General features: G+C 41.1%; 2 protein-coding genes across 3 annotated transcripts in view; both read left to right on the top strand.

Moving 5' to 3' along the window:
- The window catches only part of ppp1r21 (protein phosphatase 1, regulatory subunit 21), a 47805-nt gene extending 23770 nt beyond the window's left edge, over nucleotides 1–24035 (top strand). The window contains exons 18-23 of one of the 2 annotated variants that reach the window (XM_052089807.1): nucleotides 7721–7942; nucleotides 21554–21589; nucleotides 21775–21891; nucleotides 22490–22588; nucleotides 22713–22841; nucleotides 23400–24035. In XM_052089807.1, the coding sequence (XP_051945767.1) occupies nucleotides 7721–7942; nucleotides 21554–21589; nucleotides 21775–21891; nucleotides 22490–22588; nucleotides 22713–22841; nucleotides 23400–23429 (633 nt within the window). In that variant the 3' untranslated portion in view covers nucleotides 23430–24035. The remainder of the gene's footprint in view (nucleotides 1–7720; nucleotides 7943–21553; nucleotides 21590–21774; nucleotides 21892–22489; nucleotides 22589–22712; nucleotides 22842–23399) is intronic. The other variant, XM_052089806.1, reaches the window with a different exon arrangement.
- Nucleotides 24036–24969: 934 nt separating this feature from the next.
- The window catches only part of LOC127617779 (stonin-1), a 139014-nt gene continuing 138620 nt past the window's right edge, over nucleotides 24970–25363 (top strand). Inside the window, exon 1 of the mRNA XM_052089852.1 lies at nucleotides 24970–25067. The gene's annotated coding sequence lies outside the window, so the exon portion shown is untranslated. The remainder of the gene's footprint in view (nucleotides 25068–25363) is intronic.

Here is a 25363-nt window from a genome sequence, read left to right as displayed (position 1 = left end):
TGTACTGTTCCCACTGGGTCAGTCTCTGTTGAAATCCTTCTTCTGTAGATGACAGTACTGTTCCAGCAGGGTCAGGCTCTGTTGTAGACGTCTGCTGTTGGTAACAGTACCGTTCCAGCTGGTTAAAGCTCTGTTGAAATCCTTCTGCTGTTGGTAACAGTACCGTTCCAGCTGGTTAAAGCTCTGTTGAAATCCTTCTGCTGTTGGTAACAGTACTGTTCCCACTGGGTCAGGCTCTGTTGAAATCCTTCTTCTGTAGTTGACAGTACTGTTTCAGCAGGGTCCGGCTCTGTTGAAGTCATCTGCTGTTGCTAACAGTACTGTTTCAGCAGGGTCAGGCTCTGTTGAAGACGTCTGCTGTTGGTAACAGTACTGTTCCAGCTGGTTAAAGCTCTGTTGAAATCCTTCTGCTGTTGGTAACAGTACTGTTCCCACTGGGTCAGACTCTGTTCAAATCCTTCTTCTGTAGATGGCAGTACTGTTCCAGCAGGGTCCGGCTCTGTTGAAATCCTTCTTCTGTAGGTGACAGTACTGTTCCATTAGGGTCAGGTTCTGTTGAAATCCTTAGCTGGTTAAGGCTCTGTTGAAATCCTTTTTCTGTAGATGACAGTACTGTTCTTGCAGGGCCAGGCTCTGTTGCAATCCTTCTGCTGTTGGTAACAGTACTGTTCCCACTGGGTCAGGCTCTGTTCAAATCCTTCTTCTGTAGATGGCAGTACTGTTCCAGCAGGGTCAGGCTCTGTTGAAATCCTTCTTCTGTAGGTGACAGTACTGTTCCAGGAGGGTCAGGCTCTGTTGAAATCCTTCTTCTGTAGATGACAGTACTGTTCCAGCAGGGTCAGGCCCTGTTGAAATCCTTCTTCTGTAGATGGCAGTACTGTTCCAGCAGGGTCAGGCTCTGTTGAAATCCTTCTTCTGTAGGTGACAGTACTGTTCCAGGAGGGTCAGGCTCTGTTGAAATCCTTCTTCTGTAGATGACAGTACTGTTTCAGCAGGGTCAGGCTCTGTTGAAATCCTTCTTCTGTAGATGACAGTACTGTTCCAGTAGGGTCAGGCTCTGTTGAAGTCCTTCTTCTGTAGATGACAGTACTGTTCCAGCAGGGTCAGGCTCTGTTGAAATCCTTCTTCTGTAGATGACAGTACTGTTCCAGCAGGGTCAGGCTCTGTTGAAATCCTTCTGCTGTTGGTAACAGTACTGTTCCAGCAGGGTCAGGCTCTGTTGAAGACGTCTGCTGTTGGTAACAGTACTGTTCCCACTGGGTCAGGCTCTGTTCAAATCCTTCTTCTGTAGATGACAGTACTGTTTCAGCAGGGTCAGGCTCTGTTGAAATCCTTCTTCTGTAGATGACAGTACTGTTCCAGTAGGGTCAGGCTCTGTTGAAGTCCTTCTTCTGTAGATGACAGTACTGTTCCAGCAGGGTCAGGCTCTGTTGAAATCCTTCTTCTGTAGATGACAGTACTGTTCCAGCAGGGTCAGGCTCTGTTGAAATCCTTCTGCTGTTGGTAACAGTACTGTTCCAGCAGGGTCAGGCTCTGTTGAAGACGTCTGCTGTTGGTAATAGTACTGTTCCAGCAGGGTCAGGCTCTGTTGAAGACGTCTGCTGTTGGTAATAGTACTGTTCCAGCTGGTTAAAGCTCTGTTGAAATCCTTCTGTTGTTGGTAACAGTACTGTTCCCACTGGGTCAGGCTCTGTTGAAATCCTTCTGCTGTAGATGACAGTACTGTTCCATTAGGGTCAGGTTCTGTTGAAATCCTTCTTCTGTAGGTGACAGTACTGTTCCATTAGGGTCAGGTTCTGTTGAAATCCTTAGCTGGTTAAGGCTCTGTTGAAATCCTTTTTCTGTAGATGACAGTACTGTTCTTGCAGGGCCAGGCTCTGTTGCAATTCTTCTGCTGTAGATGGCAGTACTGTTCCCACTGGGTCAGGCTCTGTTCAAATCCTTCTTCTGTAGATGGCAGTACTGTTCCCACTGGGTCAGGCTCTGTTGAAATCCTTTTTCTGTAGATGACAGTACTGTTCTTGCAGGGCCAGGCTCTGTTGCAATCCTTCTGCTGTAGATGGCAGTACTGTTCCCACTGGGTCAGGCTCTGTTGAAATCCATCTTCTGTACATGACAGTACTGTTTCAGCAGGGTCAGGCTCTGTTGAAAACCTTCTGCTCTAGATGGCAGTAGGCAAGGCAAGGCAAGTTTATTTATATAGCACATTTCATACACAATGGTAATTCAAAATGCTTTACATAGAAGAGATTAAAATAAGAATAAAAAAATAAGAATAATTGAAACAGTTTAGAATAAAATAAAATACAGTACAAACAGTCGGACACACAGTGGCACAGTGCTCATTCAGTAAATGCACAGCTAAACAGATGTGTTTTGAGTCTGGATTTGAATGTGACTAATGTAGGAGCACATCTGATCTCTTCTGGAAGCTGGTTCCAGCTGCGGCTGGCATAATAGCTAAAAGCAGACTCTCCTTGCTTAGAATGAACCCTTGGTATTTCTAGCTGATGTGATCCTAATGATCTGAGTGATCTGTTGGGTTTATATTCAGTGAGCATATCTGCAATATATTGAGGTCCTAGCCCATTGAGTGATTTCTATACCAGTAATAATACTTTAAAATCAATCCTAAATGTAACTGGGAGCCAGTGTAAAGACCTGAGGACTGGTGTGATATGTTCATATTTTCTGGTTCTGCTCAGAATCCTGGCAGCAGCGTTCTGTATGAGCTGCAACTGTCTTATGGTCTTTTTGGGAAGGCCAGTGAGGAGTTCATTACAATAATCCACCCTGCTGGTGATGAAAGCATGCACTAGGTCTTGACTAGAAACAAAGCATCTAATTCGTGCAATATTTTTCAGATGATAGTATGCTGATTTAGTTATTGCTTTGACATGACTACTGAAACTGAGGTCTGACTCTAGAGACACACCAAGATTCCTGACTTGATTTTTAGTTGTTTGAGCCCTAGCGTCAAGGTATGCATTCACCTCGAGAACTTCATCTTTGTTTCCAAACACAATAACTTCAGTTTTGTCTTTGTTTAACTGAAGAAAGTTTTGGCACATCCAACTGTTTAATTCATCAATGCATTGGCACAGGGAGTCAATGGGGCTGTAATCGTTAGGTGATAGGGCTAAGTAGATCTGTGTGTCGTTTGCATAGCTGTGTACTGTTCCAGCTGGTTAAGACTCCTTCTGCTATAGATTGCAGTACTGTTCCAGCTGGGTCAGGTTCTGTTGAATCCATCTTCTGTAGATGACAGTACTGTTCCATCAGGGTCAGGCTCTTTTGAAATCCTTCTACTGTAGGTAACGGTACTGTTCCAGCAGGGTCAGGCTCTGTTGAAGACGTCTGCTGTTGGTAACAGTACTGTTCCCACTGGGTCAGCCTCTGTTGAAATCCTTATGCGGTAGATTGCAGTACTGTTCCAGCTGGGTTAGGCTCTGTTGAAATCCTTCTGCTGTTGGTAACAGTACTGTTCCAGCTGGGTCAGGCTCTGCTGAAATCCTTCTGCTGTAGGTGACAGTACTGTTCCTGCTGGGTCAGGCTCTGTTGAAATCTTTGGTAACCATACAGGCTCTGTTGAAATCATTCTGCTTTAGATGACAGTACTGTTCCAGCAGGGTCAGGATTTGCTTAAATCCATTGCTGTAGATAACAGTACTGTTCCTTCTGGGTCAGGCTTTGTTGAAATCCTTCTGCTGTGTAGATGGCAGTACTGTTTCAGCAGGGTCAGGCTCTGTTGCAGTCCCTCTGTTGAAATCCTTCTTCTGTAGATGACAGTATTGTTCCAGCTCGGTGAGGCTCTGTTGAAATCCTTCTGCTGTAGATGACAGGACTGTTCCAGCAGGGTCAGGATTTGCTGAAGTCATCTGCTGTAGATGGCAGTGCTGTTCCAGCAGGGTCAGGCTCTGCTGAAGTCCCTTTGCTATAAATGACAGGACCTTTCCAGCAAGCACACACAATCTTCATCTAGGATTTTACATGTTCATTTAGCAGACACTTTTATCCAAAGCGACTTGTGAATAAGGAAAACGGCAAAAGCAATTAGTCTTAAGGAGGCAATATAAGAAGTGATGCAATACAAAGTTTAACATTTCTCAGTGAAGTACAAGTTGAGAGAAAGATGAGAGTTGTTAAAGAATAGATTTGTTAAGTAGAAAAATAAGAGAGTGCATTAGTAGTATTGGCTCACAGAATATATTAATCTTTAGATATTTTTTCAAAGTAGCTAGAAAATCAGCTGCTTGGATGGACTTCGGAATGGACTATTAAAGAACATTGGAATGAAAGTCCGGGAATGTGATTTTGTGCTTTTGAGGTGGCAGTCACGAGGCACTACTAACTTGGTTATCTCAAACTTCTGTAGGGCACAGAGTTGGAGTAGTGAGTGAATATAGGGGGCATGGATTAAGAGGCTGTTCTACATTTGAGTATCAATACCTTGAACTTTATGCAAGCAATCATTTGCAGCCAGACAAGTTCAATGAAAAGAGGCTTGATGTGCAATCTCTTGGGCTTGTTGAATTCCAAACGTGCCGCTACACTCTGGATCATCTGCGGAGGTTTAACTGTACATGCAGGAAGTCCTGCCAGAAGAGCATTGCATAAGTCCAGTCTAGATATAACAAGAGCTTGGACAAAGAGTTTTGTAGGATGCTCCGATAGGAAAGGTCTGATCTTTCTAATGTTGTATGACCAGATATGCATGTTTGGGTTGTCTTTGCAATGTGTTAAAGTTTAACTGATTGGCAAACGCAACCCCAAGATTTCTGGCTGTCCTGGATGGTGCAATCTTTGACCAGTCTAGCTAAATGGTGATGTTATGTTGTATTGCTGGGTCGCTCGAACAGCAAGGTTGAATTGGAGTTGATGTTCTTTCATCCAATGTGAGATGTCTACCAGGCAGGCGCAGATCAGTGCAGCTACCATAGGATTGTCAGGTTGGATTTTGAGTTAAGATTTGTGTGTCGTCAGCATAGCACTGTGAAAGGGAAAGCAATGTGCTTGAATGGAAGAGCACTCTGATGGCAAGTATATGGAGAAGAGAAGGGGACCAAGCACTAAACCCTGAGGTACCCTGGTAGCTAGTTGTTGTGACTTGGACACCGCTCTCTTCCAAGACACCCTGAAGGACCTACCTGTGAGGTAAAACTCAAACCAGTGGACAGGAGTGGGTGCCGTGATTGTCGAGAGGGTGGATGACAGAAAGGATGGATATCTTAGTTATCCATATCGGATGCAGATATTTTGGATGATGCTCTCGCCAGTCTCATTATTTACAGATTGAATGGCAGTCTCTTCTTCTGATGCCAGACTGGTTCTGATACCTACTCTGGTCAGCTGGGTCTTTTGATTTGCACCATTTTCTTTCATCAGCCCTGAGTTTGGACCGATGCTTGCATACATCAGATAGTCATGGATTGGAAGGTGTAGTGTGGGCTGGCCTGGAGGAGAGGGGACAGATGTCAAGTCAAGATGTAAAAGTGTAGCAGAGTGTTGGTAGTATTATTGACATCGAGTGAGGAAAATTGGTTGGGGGACGGAAGTGAGGATGAGACCAAAGAGGAAAGACGGGTGAGAAAGAGCAGAGATTTAGCTGAAAGAGGCTTAAGGTGTGTGTAAGAGGCTAGGAGGCAGATGTATGTTAAAACTAAGGATGAAGTGAACAGAGATGTGGAGTGGTGTAAAAAAAAAACTGTGTCAGTCGTACAGTTACGTGTATAGATGAGGTCCAGCTTTCTACCTGATTTGTTGCTGCAGTTTGAGGTAAAACAAGGCAAGCAAAGTGTGAAAGTATGTAGCTTGAAGTTTGTCCAGGTAAATGTTTAAGTCACAGAGAACCACAAGTTGGCTGCCTTCCTAAGGGTATGAGGATAGTAGCACATCCCGTTCCTCCAAGACATTGTTCTAGTTGGCCTGGGGGATGATAATTATAACTGCAAACTTGATTTTTACAGGATAGGTGATAGTAATGGCATGTGGTTCAAATTAGTTCTTGTCACATAAAGAGGAGAGAGGCATAAATGTACATGCATTGAAGACAAGTAACCCTTTCCCACACTGCTTTCTAGTCTGACGAGGGGTGTGGGAGAATGTGAAGTTGGTGGAGAGGGCAGAGGATGTGGCTGTTTCCTCTGGTCGGATCCAGTTCTCAGTCAGTGTTAGGATGGATGTTGAGACCTGATTGGCTAGCAATGGCAGTAATTAAGTCAGCTTTGTTTACTGCTGACTGGCAGTTCCAAAGGCCGATAGGAAGAAAGAAAGGTTTTTTGTTTTTATTATTGCGTTGTGATCTGAAGCGTGAGTGGTGGGTGTGAGTGACAGTGGGAACGTGTTGAAAGCACATGGTGCTGCAGGAGGGAGGAGGAAGAAATGCAAAGATATGAGTAACAGAAGTTATTAAGAGTGATACTTACTCCAAGTGCTATGTCAGTGTCTTTACACCATCTACTCGACCAGGTGGACTTGCTGATATTTACACAAATTTTACTTGTAAATTTGACTTTTGCACAGGTTCTGGCATATATTCAGTTTCATAAATCTGAAAATCTGTCTTTTGTGTATACTCATTCTTTTAGTTTTAAATTTGTACACAAGGGCCCAGGAATTTGGATATGTTTGGTAATCTGGTACAGGACTGGCATTAGACAGTTCCTGCTTTTTAATTATTTCAGTCTTGTAGGAATGCATTGAGAGAAGCCTCTTGTCCCTGCACTATAACGCTGCCATTTTGATTTAAGTGGAAATTCTTGTTTCAGCATTTTCTTCGATATCTTTTTTTCTCCTCCCCCTTTTTCCCCCAATTTGGGACACGCTCCAAGTCCTCGTGGTGGCGTAGTGACATTTAGAATGGTGTAGAATGAATCTCAGTTCCCTCTGCATCTGAGACGTCAACCTGCGCATCTTATCATGTGGCTTGTTGAGCACGTTACCGCGTAGCACTCGTGGCGGCTCGCACTATTCTCCGCGGCATCCACGCACACCTCGCCACGCACCCCACCGAGAGAGAGCACCATGTTATAGCGACCAAGATATCTTTAAATTCCAGGATCTGCCTGCTTTTACACAGGCCTGTCTTGACTGCCATAAAGAACTATTTTCAGTGTAAAATAACTGGTTGATCAAGACTAGGGCTGTGCCGATACGATCATATATCAATATATTGTACTCGATACTTTCTTTTCAAAATATTTTATTGATACTTTTTGTCCATATTTGTATTAATCTATGTGTACATTTGTGTCATGTCCAACATTTCAAGACTGAAGAAGCAGGTTATCTAAATATTCACAAACTCTTAGACCAATGTTTCTCTGTGCGATCAAAACCAGCATTTTGTGAGATGATACACTTTTTCTCTCACGAGCGTGGCAAGTCTCACACATATGCTGCAGTTTCAGTTGCAGTCCAGCTATGATATAGTGATGAACTGTTTAGCAATACTCAGTCGTAGTCATTACACTATGATGGTCGGTTAACAGAGTTTCGGCATTTTTCAGTAAGCAGTGTTTCGGCATTGTCTTGAATGTTCAGAGCCCTTGTTTGGATAAACAAATGGGTCAACATACTGCAGTGGTCATTGGTGATTTATGTTTGCCTCTCTCTCATGTGTTGTCTGGGATCTGCTTGTGCAGGTTGTTTAGAGTCAGGTGAAGGTTAGTATTTGGCGACTGTCACTCACTGTCTCGTGTGTTGACTGTGTCTCCTGTAGGTTGTACAGAGTCAGATGAAGATCTCTCATCTGGAACAGGAGAAGGAACACTGGTTGCTGGAAGCTCAGCTGGCGCAGGTGCGTCTACAGAAGGAGAACCAACGCATCGCTCAGCTGGAGGCTCAGGTGGTCAGTGAGATTCAAACACCGACTCACATCAGCTCTGAAAGTGCAGATACTGCTCATGCTGACAGTGTAGAGCCCGTTCATGACACAAGTGTGGTGAGTGACATCATTGACCTCAATTCCTACTCAAATCACTGTTCACACACACACATTACATCCTAATTTAATAAAGCTGCTTGCACAGATACCCCTTTATCCTTTAATCCATTTATCTTTCATATTAAAAAACAATTACAATTTATATAATATTCTAAAGATATGTTTTAACCGCAAATGATGCAAACATATTTGGCATTTTGTTTAAACTTTTGGAAAAGGAAAGCACTCAAAACCAGGACTGCTTTGAGACTTGACATACATTCATAGATATTTATTTTTGCAAGGAATGTTTCGGGTTTAATAAAAGTTCAACTTATTTGTGGTAGAATGTTCTTTTTCTTAAGAACACAATTGTGTGCTAATAGGCATACACAATGGAAGGAACAGCCCTAACATAAATCCAGAGTTCTGGCAAATTCTTCATTGTAGTTAGACGTTTGCCACAGACGTGTTAGCCTGTTGCGGCAAATTGTCTGTTGTTACCAAAGTTTTGCTGCAGGTTCACTTCTACTGGGGAAGATTTGCAAACTCCTGGCAAACATTTGCCACAAATCGTAAGCTCATTTGCATTGAGAACATAACAAATAGCAAGTTTGTGGCAAGTTTGCAAGAAGTTTCCCAGATCTCTTGCTTTTTTGTTAGTGAGGTCAAATACATAGAACATGAACACTGTTGAAAAGTACAGCCACAATACTTAACATAATACATGTTAACTTGACTCTAGAGTGCTAAAATTGCTAAAGTTATCAAGTATATATGACTTTGTTGTTATGACGCAGTAAACCATGTAGGCCTTAAATCGCACAATGCTTTCGCACAATGTAAAGGAAACTAAAAAGAGAGCTGACTGAGTTTTTGGTTTTTATCATCGTCTTCTGTTTTTGAACAAGCCATTGTGTTACGCTGTTCTTGGCGGGAGGTGTTCACAATAAACATTGAAAACATATATTTGGAAGAGAGAAAATAAGTTTGCTGTTGCTTTGATAGCAGAAAGTAATAAAAGGACTCGTTTCTTGTTGAATTTAAATGAGTTCAATAACTGGGGTCTCTGATAATCCTAAACGATAAGGTAATATTTAATTAAAAGAGTTTATGAGACATTCAAAAAGGCGTGTGGAAAAACACTTTGGTGTGACGTCACTTCATGGACTTCAATGTATTCTGCAGCGCTGACCTGACGAGTCACTATAAATATCACTCACTATTGCACATTAATCATTGCTCTTCACAATCACAAAAGTGAACGATTATGGTTTCAAAAGGTCAGTTTGGATCCCTGAAATTATTATTATAATAATTTCATTTTCATGCATTTATTTAGTTGATATTTTTCACGGCACGCTGGTTGGGCAACACTGCGCTATGCGTACATCAGAACTGGACTCTCTTGTGAACGCGCGGACGGCCGTTACCGGAAGCCAGTGATTAGAGTTTATAAAGTTGTAAATATGGATATTTTTCTTACAAGAACACATGGCTTTACTTCAGAAAACCTTTATTAACCCCCTGGAGCCGTATTGATAACTTTTTTGATGGATGGATGCACTATTTTGGGCTTCAAAATCTAAGGTACCATTCACTCCCATTATAAAGCTTGGAAGAGCAGGATTATTTTTAATATAACTCTGATTGTGTTTGGCTGAAAGAAAGTCTCTTAGTAAATTAAATTATGGGATCATTTTCATTTTTGGGTGCACTAACCCTTTAACCATAAGTTACTCATGCTCAAAATAAAAACATCACAGTTAAAAAATGTATTTGTCAAATTCACAACAACACAGAATAATGCAGTATTTGCTGACATGAATAAAATGTGATATAAATGTTCCTCTGTTGATACATTCAGCTGTAAACATCTCCAGTATTTACTGCATCAACAGCATGGTCTGGAATCACAGGGGTCGTGTGTAAAACGACCCGCACCAGAGAACAACTAGTCTCTTATTTGCCAAAGTTCCGAAGATCGTGGAATAAAATATTTTCTGAAATTATTTTTGAGATCAATTTAATAAGGCTGCAATTTATTTCGAGCTGTCAATGTTTGCAATGTTTCTGAGATGCAAGCGCGCTCTCGCATGCTGGTTTATTTGTGTCCCTATGGAAGGAAGAGTCCCTCTCCCAGATTTACTTGCATCTAAACATCACGTGTAAAGAACATTATAAGATGTCACACACTACTGCCGCACTTCCAGTTTCAAAATCAAAGCCCCAGGTGAAGGTGAAATAAAAACAGCAGAAAATATTTTACTTGTGTATATAAAACGAATCTAATCCTCAAAACAATATTGATAATTCAGTATTATATTAGAATAAACAACTTGACTGGGTCCCACAGTAATATTTCAGTATTATGCAATGTTCTACTGGGTTCCATAAATTAAGTGAAGTCGTTTTTGCACACCGTGGTCATTCACAAACAGATTTTGAATTCAAAATATATCAAGGTAAATAATGCTTTTTATTAGACTACTATGTATCATTATGTATAAATGTTCATATCAATGAAAGTGATTAGATCTAACTGGGGAAATATGCCTTTTATTCTATTTAAATAGATTTAGCCATTTCAGAGAAAATACATACAGTAATTATGGAGATTTTTGGAAGCCGTATTGCATGAAACTTTCAAGGATGTTAGTACTCCATCTGGCTCACCATACGCATTGAATTGGCTCAATCAGCCAATCGCTATAGGGAACAAAACAAATCTTATTTTGGGTGATAACTCTTGGGCCATAAGGGCTAGAAAGAATATTATTTCCTGTGATTCCCTGTGTCATGGCGAATCTTTTAAGGTACGGCCGTTTTTGGCTCTGCCCCTTTGTTTTACCGCTATTATGGATTTTTTGAAAAAGAAATTCTAAATTAATTCTTCTTTGGCCGTTTGTATGATCGGAATCAGTTCAGAAAGATTTGACCAGAGTCCCAATATGTAAAGTTAGCAAAGGAATTTAGAAATTGATTTATCGTCTAACGGTGCACCAAAACATTTGTAGTGGGTGTGGCTATTTTACTAAAACGAACGGATTTAAATATTACCAAGTTTGGTAATCATATGTATGGGCTCATTCTGAGGACACCCTTAAAACCTTGCACACCTTTGCCTCTTGGTGGCGCTATAATCCTAAAAAATATTTAAATGTCTCTAAATTTTGCATGCAGTGTCTTTGTCCAAGATGTCATCTAAAAGGTCTATGCAGACAGTTGCATATCTTTAAAAACATGGCTACCATCAACAACATCATCTTTTAGCAGCTATTTGAACTAGTCCCAGGCCGTTTGCCCAATCAGAACCAAACCAGTGCAGAATGATTCTCTGGAGTATCTGTGTGATACCTCAACTTATGTTTCTCAAAATTAAGGCACTTCAACAACTGGTTAATACTTAATATATGTTGCATGTGAACTTCAGGACCTTAAAGGTTTGAAACCTGTTAATTGCTTCTTGCAGCTATATTTGTTATTATTATTATTCTGTATACGTTGCCTATGACAGCCTATAGAACTGATTGCGGAAATCTTTGCACACAGGTAGAGGACAGTCTGAAGTGATACCATAGCAAATTTGGAGTCTTTATCTCAAACCCTCTAGTGCCACCAACAGTTCAAAGTTTCACTCATGTTTATGCTAATTACATGTTTGAGGCTGTATCTCCACAATGTTTTGACGGATTGTGACGAAACTTGGTATGTATCATAGCCATCATGCCCTGAGGTGACCTGCAGCGGTGTAATGCCACCTACGGGTCAGGAGATATACAAACTGTATATTTTTGTTTATAACTTCTGAACGGTTTGTCTTAAAATCTTGAAACTGGACTCTTAAGATTATGTGTGGCATACCGTGTCGAATGATACAAATTTTGTCTATGTCGGGATTTTTGGGTGTCAGCCATTTTTATTTTGTTGTAAAATGCTGTATTTTACAAACGCATTGTCGTAGCATTACGGAACTCTGTATGTGTCTTTGGCATGATGCCCTAAATGTACACAAGATGTTTCAGGACTGTATATAACAAAATATATACAAATTCGAATAACTTTTCAGAGTTTTAGGCTATTGTTATGACAGTGGTCTTGATAGATTCCTTGGGTCAATCCGAGTTCAACGATACCACATTTGTCATGGTTAGCCAAACTTCTTGTTGGCCATTATTAATTTAATTAAAAACCTACTTTTTCAATCTCCTCCCACAGCGATAATCACATTTTCACAAAATTTTGCTCCGATTATCTTCAGACCATGCTAATCAAAAGACACCAAAAACATGTACAACAAAATAATAATTAAAAACACTTCTTTCTTGTTGTCATTTTCACTCATTCCACTACATTTACTCAAATTCAGAAAATTACTCTATAGCTCTATAGATTTTATCGCCTCGTGTATCTCTGATTCTGCAATTGGTTTGCCAAAGCTCTTGGCAAAGTTTTCGTCAATTGTGGGGTACATTAGCAAGCTGAGGGAATCAAAACTTTTTGTAGTATATGGAGGGCTCTTAGAAGTGTACAGTTTAATATAATAGTCTAAAAAGATTGTGTTAATTCCAGCCTGATCTGTTATTAATTCACCTGCCAATGACCTGATCCTCGAGATCCATCTAGAGGAGCTAGCCCTCCATGCTTGATGAGCGTTATCTGATTGTGTGGAGGAATTGAAACATCGTGGGTGGGATGGGGGCCTCAAAACAACTCTCAAATGACCTGAAAACAAAGATTGTTCAACATTATGGTTTAGGGGAAGGCTACAAAAAGCTATCGCAGGGATTTAAGCTGTCAGTGTCCACTGTGAGGAACATAGTGAGGAAATGGAAGACCACAGGCACAGTTCTTGTTAAGGCCAGAAGTGGCAGGCCAAGTAAAATATCGGAGAGGCAAAGGCGAAGGATGGTGTGAGCGGTCAAAAACAGCCCACAGACCACCTCCAATGACCTACAATATCATCTTGCTGCAGCTGGTGTCACTGTGCATCGTTCAACAATTCAGCGCACTTTGCACAAGGAGAAGCTGTATGGGAGAGTGATGCGGAAGAAGCCTTTTCTGCACACACGCCACAAACCGAGTCGCTTGAGGTATGCAAACGCACATTTGGACAAGCCAGCTCATTTTGGAAGAAGGTGCTGTGGACTGATGAAACAAAGATGGAGTTATTTGGTCATAAGGGGCGTTATGCATGGCGGCAAAAGAACACAGCGTTCCAAGACAAACACTTGCTACCCACAGTAAAATTTGGTGGAGGTTCCATCATGCTGTGGGGCTATGTGGACAGTGCCGGTACTGGGAATCTTGTTAAAGTTGAGGGTCGCATGGATTCCACTCAATATCAGCAGATACTTGAGAATAATGTAGAGGAATCAGTCACAAAGTTGAAGTTACGCCGGGGCTGGATATTTCAACAAGACAATGACCCAAAACACTGCTCAAAATCTACTCTGGCATTTATGCAGAGGAAAAAGTACAATGTTCTGGAATGGCCATCCCATTCCCCAGACCAGAATCTCATTGAAAATCTGTGGGGTGATTTGAAGCGGGCTGTCCATGCTCAGCAACCATCAAACCTAACTGAACTGGAGATGTTTTGCAAGGAGAAATGGTCCAAAATACCTTCATGCAGAATCCAGACATTCATTACAGGCTATAGGAAGTGTCTAGAGGCTGTTATTTCTGCTAAAGGAGGCTCCACTAAATATTGATGTGATATTTCTGTTGGGGTGCCCAAATTTATGCACCTGTCTAATTTGGTTTTGATGCATATTGCACATTTTCTGTTCATCCAATAAACCATTTTACTACTGAAATGTTGCTGTGTCCTTCAGTTATTTGATAGATCAAAATGAAATTTCTGAGCCAAACACCCAATTATTTATAAATGAAAATCATGGAAATTGTCAGGGGTGCCTAAACTTTTGCATACGACTGTAACAACTTTCCTGAGTGCTTAGGCTCGACTTCTGCTAACAATCCTATCCTGCTGGATCTCGGTTCTCTGTATTAACAGTAATTTTACAGTACAAAAGTGCAAAAGGGAAGAACCCTAAAGAAAACTGGTGTACTACAGTCCCAGAAGATGTATAATAAGAATGTTTATGACCTGGTCCATAACACGGGAAAGTGTTGATAGGCTTATGTGCCAAGTTGCATAAAGAAGCCAATAATTGAACAGCCCCTCACACTGGTGCATAGCCTCATAATGTCTAATATGTGAAGTAAGCATGTCTGCATGTTCAGTCAATCATGCAGACATTGCTTGGAAACAAAAATAACAGGCATTTAAGTATACACATGCAAACTGCTGGCTGTAAGGCATCAGAATGATTTTTATAGTACAGTATTACAAGGGAAAAAACAGTGAAGTACAGTATCCATGTATACACAACAAGGACATATAAGAGTTGCGGAAAATGACACGTGTGAAATTGCTTTAGAGGTTAATAATTAAGCAGCCCCTCATTGGAACATTCATGAGACCTAATAACATAATGTCTTTAGTGCGAACAATGTCTGCATATTCAGTCATTCAGGCAGACATTATTTGCGACAAAAATTATTATTATTTTTTTTCCCCGTTCTCTCCTTTTCCTTCTGGGGTTGGTACAGTAATAGTTTCTGACTCCCTGGATGATAAGAGTGCAAACCAATGGTTTAAATAAAAATAAATTTTTTTTTTTTTAATAGTTCCCCAAGTTATATCCATTTAGCAGCCAGAGAAGGTGAGTGGTGAGACTAGACCGCTCTTCTCGGCCGACAGGCTGTCCATCTGTGTTTAGCATAGGGTATGCTTTGGTCGTGTAATGACTCACTCTCCACATGGGCCGACACCGCAAAGTCCTTGGGCTCTGTCACCGAAGAGAACATCTTACCTCCATCTTACCTTGGTCCTGATAGAAAGCCTTGCAAGGAAGAACAAAGCTGGTCTGAATCCCAAGCCATCACGCGCTGGTATTTAGCACGTTGAGGGTGCGTAATTCTCGTAAATGGCGACTGGGCTACCTTGGTAAACCAGCTTGCCTTTTTCGGGATATTCAACTCTATTTGCTGATAGCGGTGAAGCCGGTTGTTGACTGGCCTCGGTTTTCTTCCTGGTCACTGGTTACTGATGAGAGCTCTAAATGCCTGGTGGAGAGGATAGAATATCTTCTCACAGAATATCTTCAAGGAGCTGCATGAAGAAAACTGGAGGACGAGGTCTTCTCCTCAAGTGTTTAGATTCAATTGTAGCACCCGCGACAATTTGTCCATTCAGAACTTAAATAGTGGCAAATGGAGTTAAAACTTTAGGTTAAACTAAAAGATGTGGGAGCGAGAGACAAATGCATGTACTCCATCAGCCCTCTATTCCAGAAGTCTTTATTCATATTTTTAACAAACATATAATATTTTTGTGCCATAAATTATATAATACTTTGTTTACACTACTAAATAAAATAATAAATGATTCAAAGAGCCAATTCATTCACACTGATAAGTGCCAGTGCATTTAGCTTTAGCCCTATAGCTGCTTTGAGTCCTGTACTGGCATTTATTCCTCCTCAAAACTGCGTGGAACTTATTCCAAAGTACTCAAATCTAGCTAGATTGTAGTGTTTTTGCATAGATTTATTGAGAGAAGCAGCGAAAGTGTTCGATTTCACCTCAGATTGGTCATCAGAAACAGAAGAAAGCTCAGAGCGTAATGGTGGCCTAAGGTTCTGTATCCAAACAAACACTAGGATGACATCACTTTTCTGGAATGAGCAAGGCCAACCCCTGTAACCATAAAAACGTCATACCAATGGCTGCATGACCTGTCAATCAAATCTTGACCAGCAATCCAGTGGCTGGATTTTTTTTCTGAAATATCCAATTTACATTATGGAGAGGCCATTGAGCTTTTTGATATGGTTTGATTAACTGCTCCGGCTGTGAATCACAGAGAGACTCGTTGGTGGGCTCAAACAATGCAGATGTTTCACCAGATTAGCGGAGACCATCGATGCTGATTGATAAAATATGTTTTATAATCAATATTTTATTCATAATAGACATTTTAATTTACATGATGATGCAAGCAAAGGATGATTGCTGTTGTGGATAAAATGGTCGAGTTTAATTACAATCGTGGACATTTACCATGGATTGTATGCTTGAATTTCCTGCTATCATCCGATCAGATCAAAACCAGAAGATATAAAAGATAAGTAATACCGCTCACATGTTGCTTGTTTTAAAATCCCATCTTTCAGTATTTTAATGCATTACTTTAATGACATCATTCAGATCGCAAAACAGTGGGCATATTTCGAAGCTAGATCAGGTAGATAGGTTTGTATCCCAAGCTTGGCAGGATGGTTCCAAATGCCCCTCACCACTCGGGGACCCACATCCGTCAGACACTAGGTGGTGCTATAATAAGCACCTTTGCGTTTGTGTTCATATCTCTGCAACCATCTTTTTTCTTATTATTATTTTTCTTTGATTCCAAGTCAACAATAGGACAGGGTTTCCTCCGGAACCCATATGCTACTGTGGGTGTCACTGGATTTCGGACTTTGCTCAGAATGCTTTCCCATGCTTTTCGATCCATGGCAATGGCCTTGGCATCACAGAGGGTGAATTTTTCAGGTTTTTTCAATTTGTTTTGACTATGTCTTCTTGGGCGCTACTCTTTGAACTTTCCACTCTGTTGGATGTTTTCACCAGAGAAGCTGGTACAGTTTCCTGGTGATGCTCATTCTGCAGATGTGCCCGAACCATCTCAGTTTTCTTAGTTAGATCGCTTCCTCGACCGTTGGCTGGTGGTCGCATCGTATTCGGATCGTTTAATTTTGGATCCAGTCAAGGAGAGAGATACTAAGGATCTGCTGCAGGCATCACATTTGGAAGACCTCGAGCTTGTTTAGGTCTTGCTTCAGTAGAGTCCATGTTTCTGACCCGTATTGGAGAATTGGTAGGATCAGCGTCCGGAAAAGGCGTATTTTTGTCTAAATGGAGATGTTGGCCCTTTTCCATAGGCACCACTTGAGCGAAACAAATGCCACGGTTGCTTGTCCGATTCTCCTGTGGACAGTTGAAGACTCCATTTTCTTGTCCTGCACCACGTATCCTATGTACTTGAATTCCTAAACCTGTTCAATCTGGGATCAGTCGAGGTGGACATTGGCCGGCAACCAATCGATTGTCTAAATTTTGGTCTTGCTTGCATTGATTTTGAGGCCATACGGCTTGACGATGCTAGAAAAAATGTTAGTAGCTTCGGGGTCAGTATTGGCGAAGATCATGCTGTCGTCGGCGAACATCAAATTGGTCACATAGGTGTTCTCGTCACACTAAACTCCACGCCTTCCCTTGAATGCTTTTCTCATGACAGCGTCAATCACAGTGTTGAAGAGCAGAGGAGAGGCGACATCTTCTTGGTGGACTCCAGTTTGGATGGGAAACTCCTCTGATTGTTAATTCCATATCCGAATGATCTTGTCGGGGACAAGCTCGGTCTCCAATGCTCTCCATAGGGCTGGCCAGTGGACACAGTCGAACGCAGACTTGAAGTCTATAAACGATGATGGTATGCTTCCCACATCTAATCTTTTCTTCCATCAGTTGGCGAATGGCAAAGATTTGACCCAGCATCCACGGTTCGGCCTAAAATCCTGCCTGTTCTTATCGACTGCTCTGTTCACAATGTTTCTGCAGCCTGGATTGGATGATCTTCATAAAAGCTTTGCCGGTAATGGACAGGAGGCTGATGCCGTGGTCGTTTTTGGACTCTCAATTGTCACCTTTCTTCAGTATTAGCACTATCATGGCTTTTTTACAAGCAGATGGTATTCATTCTTAGTGCCTGATAAGTGACAAAAGTGTGTGAAGTTGGTGCAGCAGGACATCTCCTCCTGCCTTGATCGCCTCTGCGGTGACCTGATCGACGGGTGCCTTTCCATTCTTCAGTGATCTGATGACAGTTTTCACTTCGTCAACTGTAGGTTCGTCATCAAGGAATGGATTCACTGGTGGGTGGATAAGCGGTGGCTCTGCCGGTGGTCCTTGAGATGGATCGTGATCGTATAGTTCTTTTGTAAAATTCTTTCCACCATTGCAGGCATTCACTGGGAGACCTCACATTCCATCCATTTTCTTGATGTTGTCATTGGTCGACTTGGTCTTCCCACTCAGTCTCTTGAGCATTTGGTACAGAGTCCAGTACTCTTGCCTAGATGCATCTTCCTCAAGATCAGCTGCTACATTATTCCAGTAGGCTTCTCGTTCTGTCTTCATCTGCCTAACTTCTTGGTTCAGGTGCCAGTATTGCTCAAGATCTATGTGTTCGGCACACTTTCACTTGTCAACCAGGTTCAGGCATATGGTTGCATCCGGTAGTGGTTTGGTGGGCAGAGAGGAGCTGCACTTTCTAGGATCGCTTGTCATATCTGATGTTTTTTGTCATCCAAATCATCCGACTGAGCTAGCACTGCAAATTTGTTGGAGAGGGTGATTTGGAATTCTTGCTTGGTTGCTGGGTCCATAAGACGCATCCAATTCGGCTTGGCTGATTGCACTTCACCCGTTGAAGTTGTAGCATAGCATGTACGAGATAGTGGTCAGATTCGCAGTCTGATCCCCTCATTGCATGGACGTCCATTAGTGATGATTGTAAGCGGAAGCTGTTCAGAAAATAATCCAAGACAGCTGTGTCCTTGCCGGATGAATGCCGCCATATAAGCTGATGTTTGCGTGGATGTTGGAAGTGGCTCGATGATCAGGTTGTTGAGTCCAGCAAAGGACAGTAGACATAGACCATTGTCGTTGTTTGTTCCCATGCCAAACCTGCCCAACGTCCCTTCCCCTCCGGCCCTGTCCGTACCAACATGGGTATTGAAGTCACCGGCAAGGATAACCAGATCATGTCCAGGGATCTTACCCAGCGCATCTTGTAGCTGGGCGTAGAAGTCATCCTTCAAGTCATCAGGGCTGACATAGTTAGGCGCATAGATGGAGACTATGTGCATCGTGACTGTAACGGTTTGAAAATGGTTGGAAGTCTATCACGCTTCGTGTTGTCCTGTTGTCGTCCATGAACCAAACACCACCTTGTCTCTTATTGCCACCGGAATAGTATAATTTCATCGTTTTGTTGCTGTCTGGCATACGGATGGTCGTAGTCCTGGAGCCAGTGAGTCGAAGTTCAGATAATGCAGCAATCCCGGACAATTATCTATTTCTGCCCAACATGATGTCCTGTCAGTACGGTCCACGCAGCGAGTCAAATTTCCGTCTTTGGCTTGATATCTTTGATACTCTTTGGTTTTCCATTTGGTTTCTTACTGGAGTTTTACGGCCCCTTGGCGGGAGACCAACCCTCCTCCTTTCTCAGCTGGGCTTGGGACCATCCATGGCAGAGTTCTCTGCAATCATAAGGGCTAGAATCATCTTTTTTCCTCTGATTCCTTGAGTCAAGCCCTACAAACATGTACAGTGCATCTGGAAAGTATTCACAGTACTTCACTTTTTCCACATTTTGTTATGTTACAGCCTTATTCTAAAATGGATTAAATTCATTATTTTCCTCAAAATTCTACAAACAATACCCCATAATGACAATGTGAAAGAAGTTTGTTTGAAATCCAATGTTATGGCCACAAGTATTTCCATTCCTGCAAGAAAACACTTCACAAAATATCACAAATATTTGTTGAAAAAACTACTTTTTTTTCTGTCCAATTTGCACAAAAATTGGTATTCATCATGTAAAGGCCCACCAGACTAAAAGTTATCTAACAAATTTCGACATTTCAAATCGTTCTGAAGATATAATCAAATGGGTTTTGGGCTGTGGCCCATAATAAATAATTGCCGTTGCATCTTGTGAGCACAATTGTCAAACTTAGTAAAACTTTTAAAACAAACATGGAAAAAGGAACATTCTGAGGTCACTTGCAAAATGACATCAATTTAACAGAGCTATAACAGAAGAAATAATTCTTTTTATAACTGCATTTTTAAACAGTTAGAAATCTGGAGAAAGACAGGCTGTTTGTTCACCAGAGGGATCCACACAAGAAATGTCTTCAAACAATACTAACATTTATATCCTTGTAAATCAGATAAATAAATGATTCAATTAACAGCTTTTTTCTTCTTCATTTGTCCTTTGGAAGAATAGCTTCTGTTGACAACAAAGCCTGAGGGATATATTTATACTCTATTCAGACAGGATTAATTTGATATGTGGTTGTGGGGGATTTTATAAATTACTAGCGCTTCAGTCATTTTAATTCCTTGTCATGTTGGTCATTTTATTTAGACTTTTTATGGTGTGCATTTCCATACTAATAAAAAAAAATACAGCGTGTTTTATCTGCTATAAACCAACCTATAATAATAAGCCTTGGTGATATTAATAGCCTGGCATTTCAACTGACAGATGATGGCTGGAATATTACAGGGTAAGAAGTCCTTTTAGATGGCTGAAAAACTTGTTTTTATATATTACATAAATGCATAGAAATGATGAAGAACTATGGCACACTGAAAATGTCTTCTGAATTTGATCTAAATAGTTGCATGCTCTCTGCCAGCCTTTCACATTGCTGTTGGGTGAAATGATGCCACTCCTGGCACATAAATTCAAGCATCTCGGCTTTGTTTGATGGCTTGTGGCCATCCATTTTCATCTTGATCACATTCGTTCAGGTCTGGAGATTGGGCTGGCCTTGAAAGGATCTTGATCCGGTGGTTCTCCATCCACATCTTGATTGAGCTGTCTGTGTGGCATGGAGTATTGTCCTGCTGGAGTTGGGGAACAAGTTTTCTTCCAGGATAACCTTGTACGTGACTTGATTCATGCGTCCTTCACAAAGACGAATCTGCCTGATTTCAGTCTTACTGAAGCACCCCCATATCATCACCGATCAATATTTTACGTCCATGTGTTTGGATTGTGTAATAAGTGGGTTAATGTACTGTCAGCCAATTGTTTTTGCAAAATAATCCCCTTCAGAATCTGCTACATGTCGGTGTCCCGATCACCTGTCGAGATTTATTGTACACTAACAACCGTCTGACTGTCTATTATTCCTTACTTAAATCGCAGCCTTTACTGTTTAATACTCATACTAGGACATAAAGTGATTTTAATTGGCGCACTGAATGTTTATGCAATGTCATTCATACGTCAGATGGTATCGGTGTTTGGTATTGGATAATTTTTACGGGTATGAGTACAAGTATGTGAGCACAGTATCGGAATAGGGACATCCCTATTACATTAAACCTAATGCCAACAATAGATGTTTATCAACTGTGTCGTTTAATCAAAATGATTGCGCTCACTTTCTCAGTCGAGATCAATATGATTAATGTGCGCTCCTGTTTGTTCACTCGGTTAAATATCGCTTGCAGTAAAGACAAACGGTTTTACAAAATGGTAAGATATACATGAATTTGAAATCATAGCATTTATACATCATAAAATACTGGAAATACTGTGAACGCACCTGACATGGCAACCTGCCCACATGAAACTGTATGATCTTCTTTGAATTGTTCACTGCTTTCCATAAAATGCTCCTGTGATAATATCTGCCATCAGTGTGGGTCACTGTTTCAGTGCATGTGTCATGCTTTTCTCTTCCTCAGATGGGCATGTTAACGGTCACATCATACAGCGAGAGTGTACGTATTCAATCTTATTCACATTCAGACATTAGATGTAAGCTTCCTATGAGCATGTTTGAAATGCTGGTGTTCGTTAGATGTTAAATGAAATCTGCTGTTGTATGCGTCTTCATAGGAGAATGTTTGTGTGTGTGTGTGTGTGTGTGTGTGTGTGTGTGTGTGTGTGTGTGTGTGTGTTGCAGTCTTCAGATCAGGAGTCTCGTGAACATCTGATCAAAACACATTACATGAGTCGTGTGTCTGAACTGACCGCTCAACTGCAGATGAGTGACAGTAAAGCCGTTCACTTCAACGCTGAGGTCAGTACTACTCGCACACATCACACATGTACAGTCATGAGCAGTCACTTTTATCCAAAACGACTTCCAGGCGAGCAGCTTGTCACGCCAATAGCAGCTCGAGAAGCACTGGAGCAGAAGAAACAGACACACAAAGAAAGAAGGTGTTTTTAAATAGGAATGACCTCTATGCTTGTGGTGTAGTCAAGTGTCTTGAATGTTGAGATGGTCTCAACAGATCAGATTGAGGTCAGAAGCTCATTCCACCACAGAGGAACTGAGAAAATGAATGATGAAATCACATCACACACATTTCAATCATCTGCTGATGCACTCATGAGTTCAGTCAGGTGTTAATTATGAGAGGAATGAAGTGCTGTGTAGGGCTGAAGTTCTCGAGCTAGGCCAGCATCCACCAAACACTCTCACATCAGCTGATGGTGAAGTAGCATTAGCACACAGCTAAATGTACATGACCTGATGTCTGTAGAATTCCCCATTATTCAGCTAGCATTACAATACACACATTTTAGTTACAGTACAGGTTTATGGCCTATTTATCATAATATCCAGTGTAATTTAAGAACCTGTTTGAACCTTGTCGTTGATTCTTCTTCAGTGCCGAGCTGTAGCCAAACGTCTCGCCATCGCAGAAAAAACTCGTGAGTTTCTGACGGAGGAACTGAAGCTGGCGAATCAGAACATTACACGCTTACAGGTGCAGAATTTGTGTTTGTTGTTTGTCATTAATAGAGCTGAAACATTCCAAGTTCCTTGTGTGATGTGAGACTGCATGAGTTCAAATGTCTGGTGTTGAAGCTCTTCTGGCGTGTGATGTTCAGGACGAGCTGAGCACCACCAAGAGAAGTTATGAAGATCAGCTGAGCATGATGAGCGATCACCTGTGCAGCATGAACGACACGCTGAGCAAACAGAGAGAAGAGATCGACACGCTCAAACTCGCTTCCAAGGTCAGACGGTGCATGTGATGTGATGTGAGGAAAGCCACCAGCAGTTATCCAGCTTTTTCCTGAACACGGAAGTGATTTTTCAGTGTCTGGTCTCCAGTGTTTTCACTCGCATCTGCAGATATTGTTAGCATGTAATGCGATGTTTAGAAGATTGGATGTGTAAAAATGGTAACAAAACCCGTGGCTGTATAGAGTCGAGATGACCGTTTTTATTGACAGTGCCTCACCTGACACTGACATCATTAAATATTGACAGCCAACAACTGCACAAGTTGAGCCTGAAATTCAAATAACACTTAAATGGTTGTTGTTCTGTGTCTGGATCGTTCGTTTCTGTAGCTTTTACATTGCGTCTCAAGACCAGACACAGAAAACAGGAAATTAGAATCATCATAGCGCCACCCAGTAGTTCAGGAAAACTGTGGATTGCACATTCACTCTTTGCTGCTGTTTCTCAATGTAAAATTGACAAGACTTTGTTGAAGAAGTATTTGCTGTGAAACATTGTGCCTGATATGACCTCTTCAGTGTGTGAACTCTGAACTCTCTCATCTGCAGGCCAACTCAAAGAAAAACAAGAGCCGATAGTGGACTGATGATGTCACAGACTGACGGAACACGGCCGAACTTTACATTTCACTCTGAACCATTGACGCGTGTGTGCGCGCACCCAAGTTTGTGTGCTTGTGCGTTCGTTTGTGTGTGTGCGTGTGTGTGCGTGCACTCGTGTGATTGATTTAATTCCAGTGTTTTTAATGTTTTTGTCCTCACACAGATGGTGGTTGTTAAAGATACCAGAGACTGTTTTTCTCTCTCTCTCTCTCTCTCTCTTTCTCTCTGTTAACCTTGTAATCCAGCAGAGTAGAGTGTGATTTGAGTGGCATTGTTTTACACGTGTGTTCAGAGGTAAATCAGTAGTGTGAAGAGGTTATCATATTAAACTTGTGTCCTGTCTTCACTATTTATGTACTGATAAATTCATTCCTCAGATAAAAATGGTTCATGAGAATAAACGTGTTGAATCCTCATTAATTTACTGTGTCATCAACATTATTTTATGCACTAGCTCTTAAAGGAGCTATATGTAATAAATTTACTGTACTTTAGCATACAATTTTCATGTTTTCAGAGATTTCCTTAAAGTATTTCAATATCCCGGGTTGCCAGATTTGAAACAAGTTTGTGGGCAAACACAGCGTGCTGCAGCCATGGGAGCCAGCAATACATCTAGCTAACATTAACAGTTGTAAAAAAAAATCCACATTAGCTGGTTTATAATTTGCAAACAATAAAAACATTGCAATCGTATACATTAGCGGATCAACTTACAGTGTAAGGCTCATTGCTTTCCATTGTCAGTTTGCTCGTTCCTGTTGCCTGTCCTCAAACCGGCAACCCGCGCGAGCTTCGAGTCTGGGGAGGAAGGGGCGGGGAGACAACTCCAATATTTTGAATTTGGACTGCAGTACCCACTTTAAACGCTTGATGTCAGTGTAACATATTGCTCCTTTAATATATGCCTTGTTGAAATTGTCTATCACATCAATGTTATTTTATAGATAAAATGCTGTAGATATACAAAATAATCATTCTGTTCGTGAACGGTTTAATATTGCATCAATGGCAGTTTATTAAAAGCTGCATGAGTTGACAAAATAGCATTTCAGTTTCTTATGTTTCTCATTATATTGACTCACTTGTTTCCCATCAGCATACTCAAATAAAATTAATAAAATGTAACAAAGCTATATTGCGTTCAGATATGTCATTTTAACAATTGAACAGATGTGTAAAAATCTAAATAAAATAATATGCGTGCACGGAAGTTCTTCCCGTTCGCTGTATTAATATCCTACTAAAGTGATGGATTAGCACATGAATACTAATTAGGTCATGCTGACGTTGTTTGGTCAAAAACCTAAGGCGAAAACTTTGCTCATAAATATTTATTATGAATGATAAGGTCAGCGGAGGTTGCTCTATTTGAGCGTTCTATGGCGAGTGCATGTCTCTTCAATATTAATGAACATATATACTGACGTTGATCGGAAACCATCCAATGGCGAAGGAAAGAGTCATAAATATTAAGAGCAGTCCTTCTCCATAGTAGAATCGCCGCTCCGCTCCCCGTTGTGGATGTTTTGGTTGGAATCGCGTCCGCTCCAGTTATTTCTGCCATTTTGAGAGAATACAGTCTGCGCTGGATTATGCATCGAAAATCATGAGGTAAACAAATACTATACGCATGTAACCACTGTTTCCATGAGTTACTAAAGTTATTCATTGTTCTTGAACGTTTTTGTAAGTTGCTGCAGACAAAGAGAATTAAAGCAGGACTGACGGATTCTGATTTCTAACGGATCACTGGAACTCCGGAGTTTTCAAACTTTTTAATGATCCAGAATTCAAATGGAAAGGTTTAATAAAAGTGAGACTCTGATGTGGAATGTGAGTTTGGAGTTGAGATGATATGACTTGTGTTTGTTTTATTGTCTGCAGTAAATGTGTTTGTTCTTTAGATA

This window comes from Xyrauchen texanus, chromosome 24 (assembly GCF_025860055.1).
Source record: "Xyrauchen texanus isolate HMW12.3.18 chromosome 24, RBS_HiC_50CHRs, whole genome shotgun sequence".
NCBI classification, from domain to species: domain Eukaryota; kingdom Metazoa; phylum Chordata; class Actinopteri; order Cypriniformes; family Catostomidae; genus Xyrauchen; species Xyrauchen texanus.
Note: the sequence above shows the minus strand (reverse complement) of the source record. Positions and strands in the feature narration are given on the sequence as shown.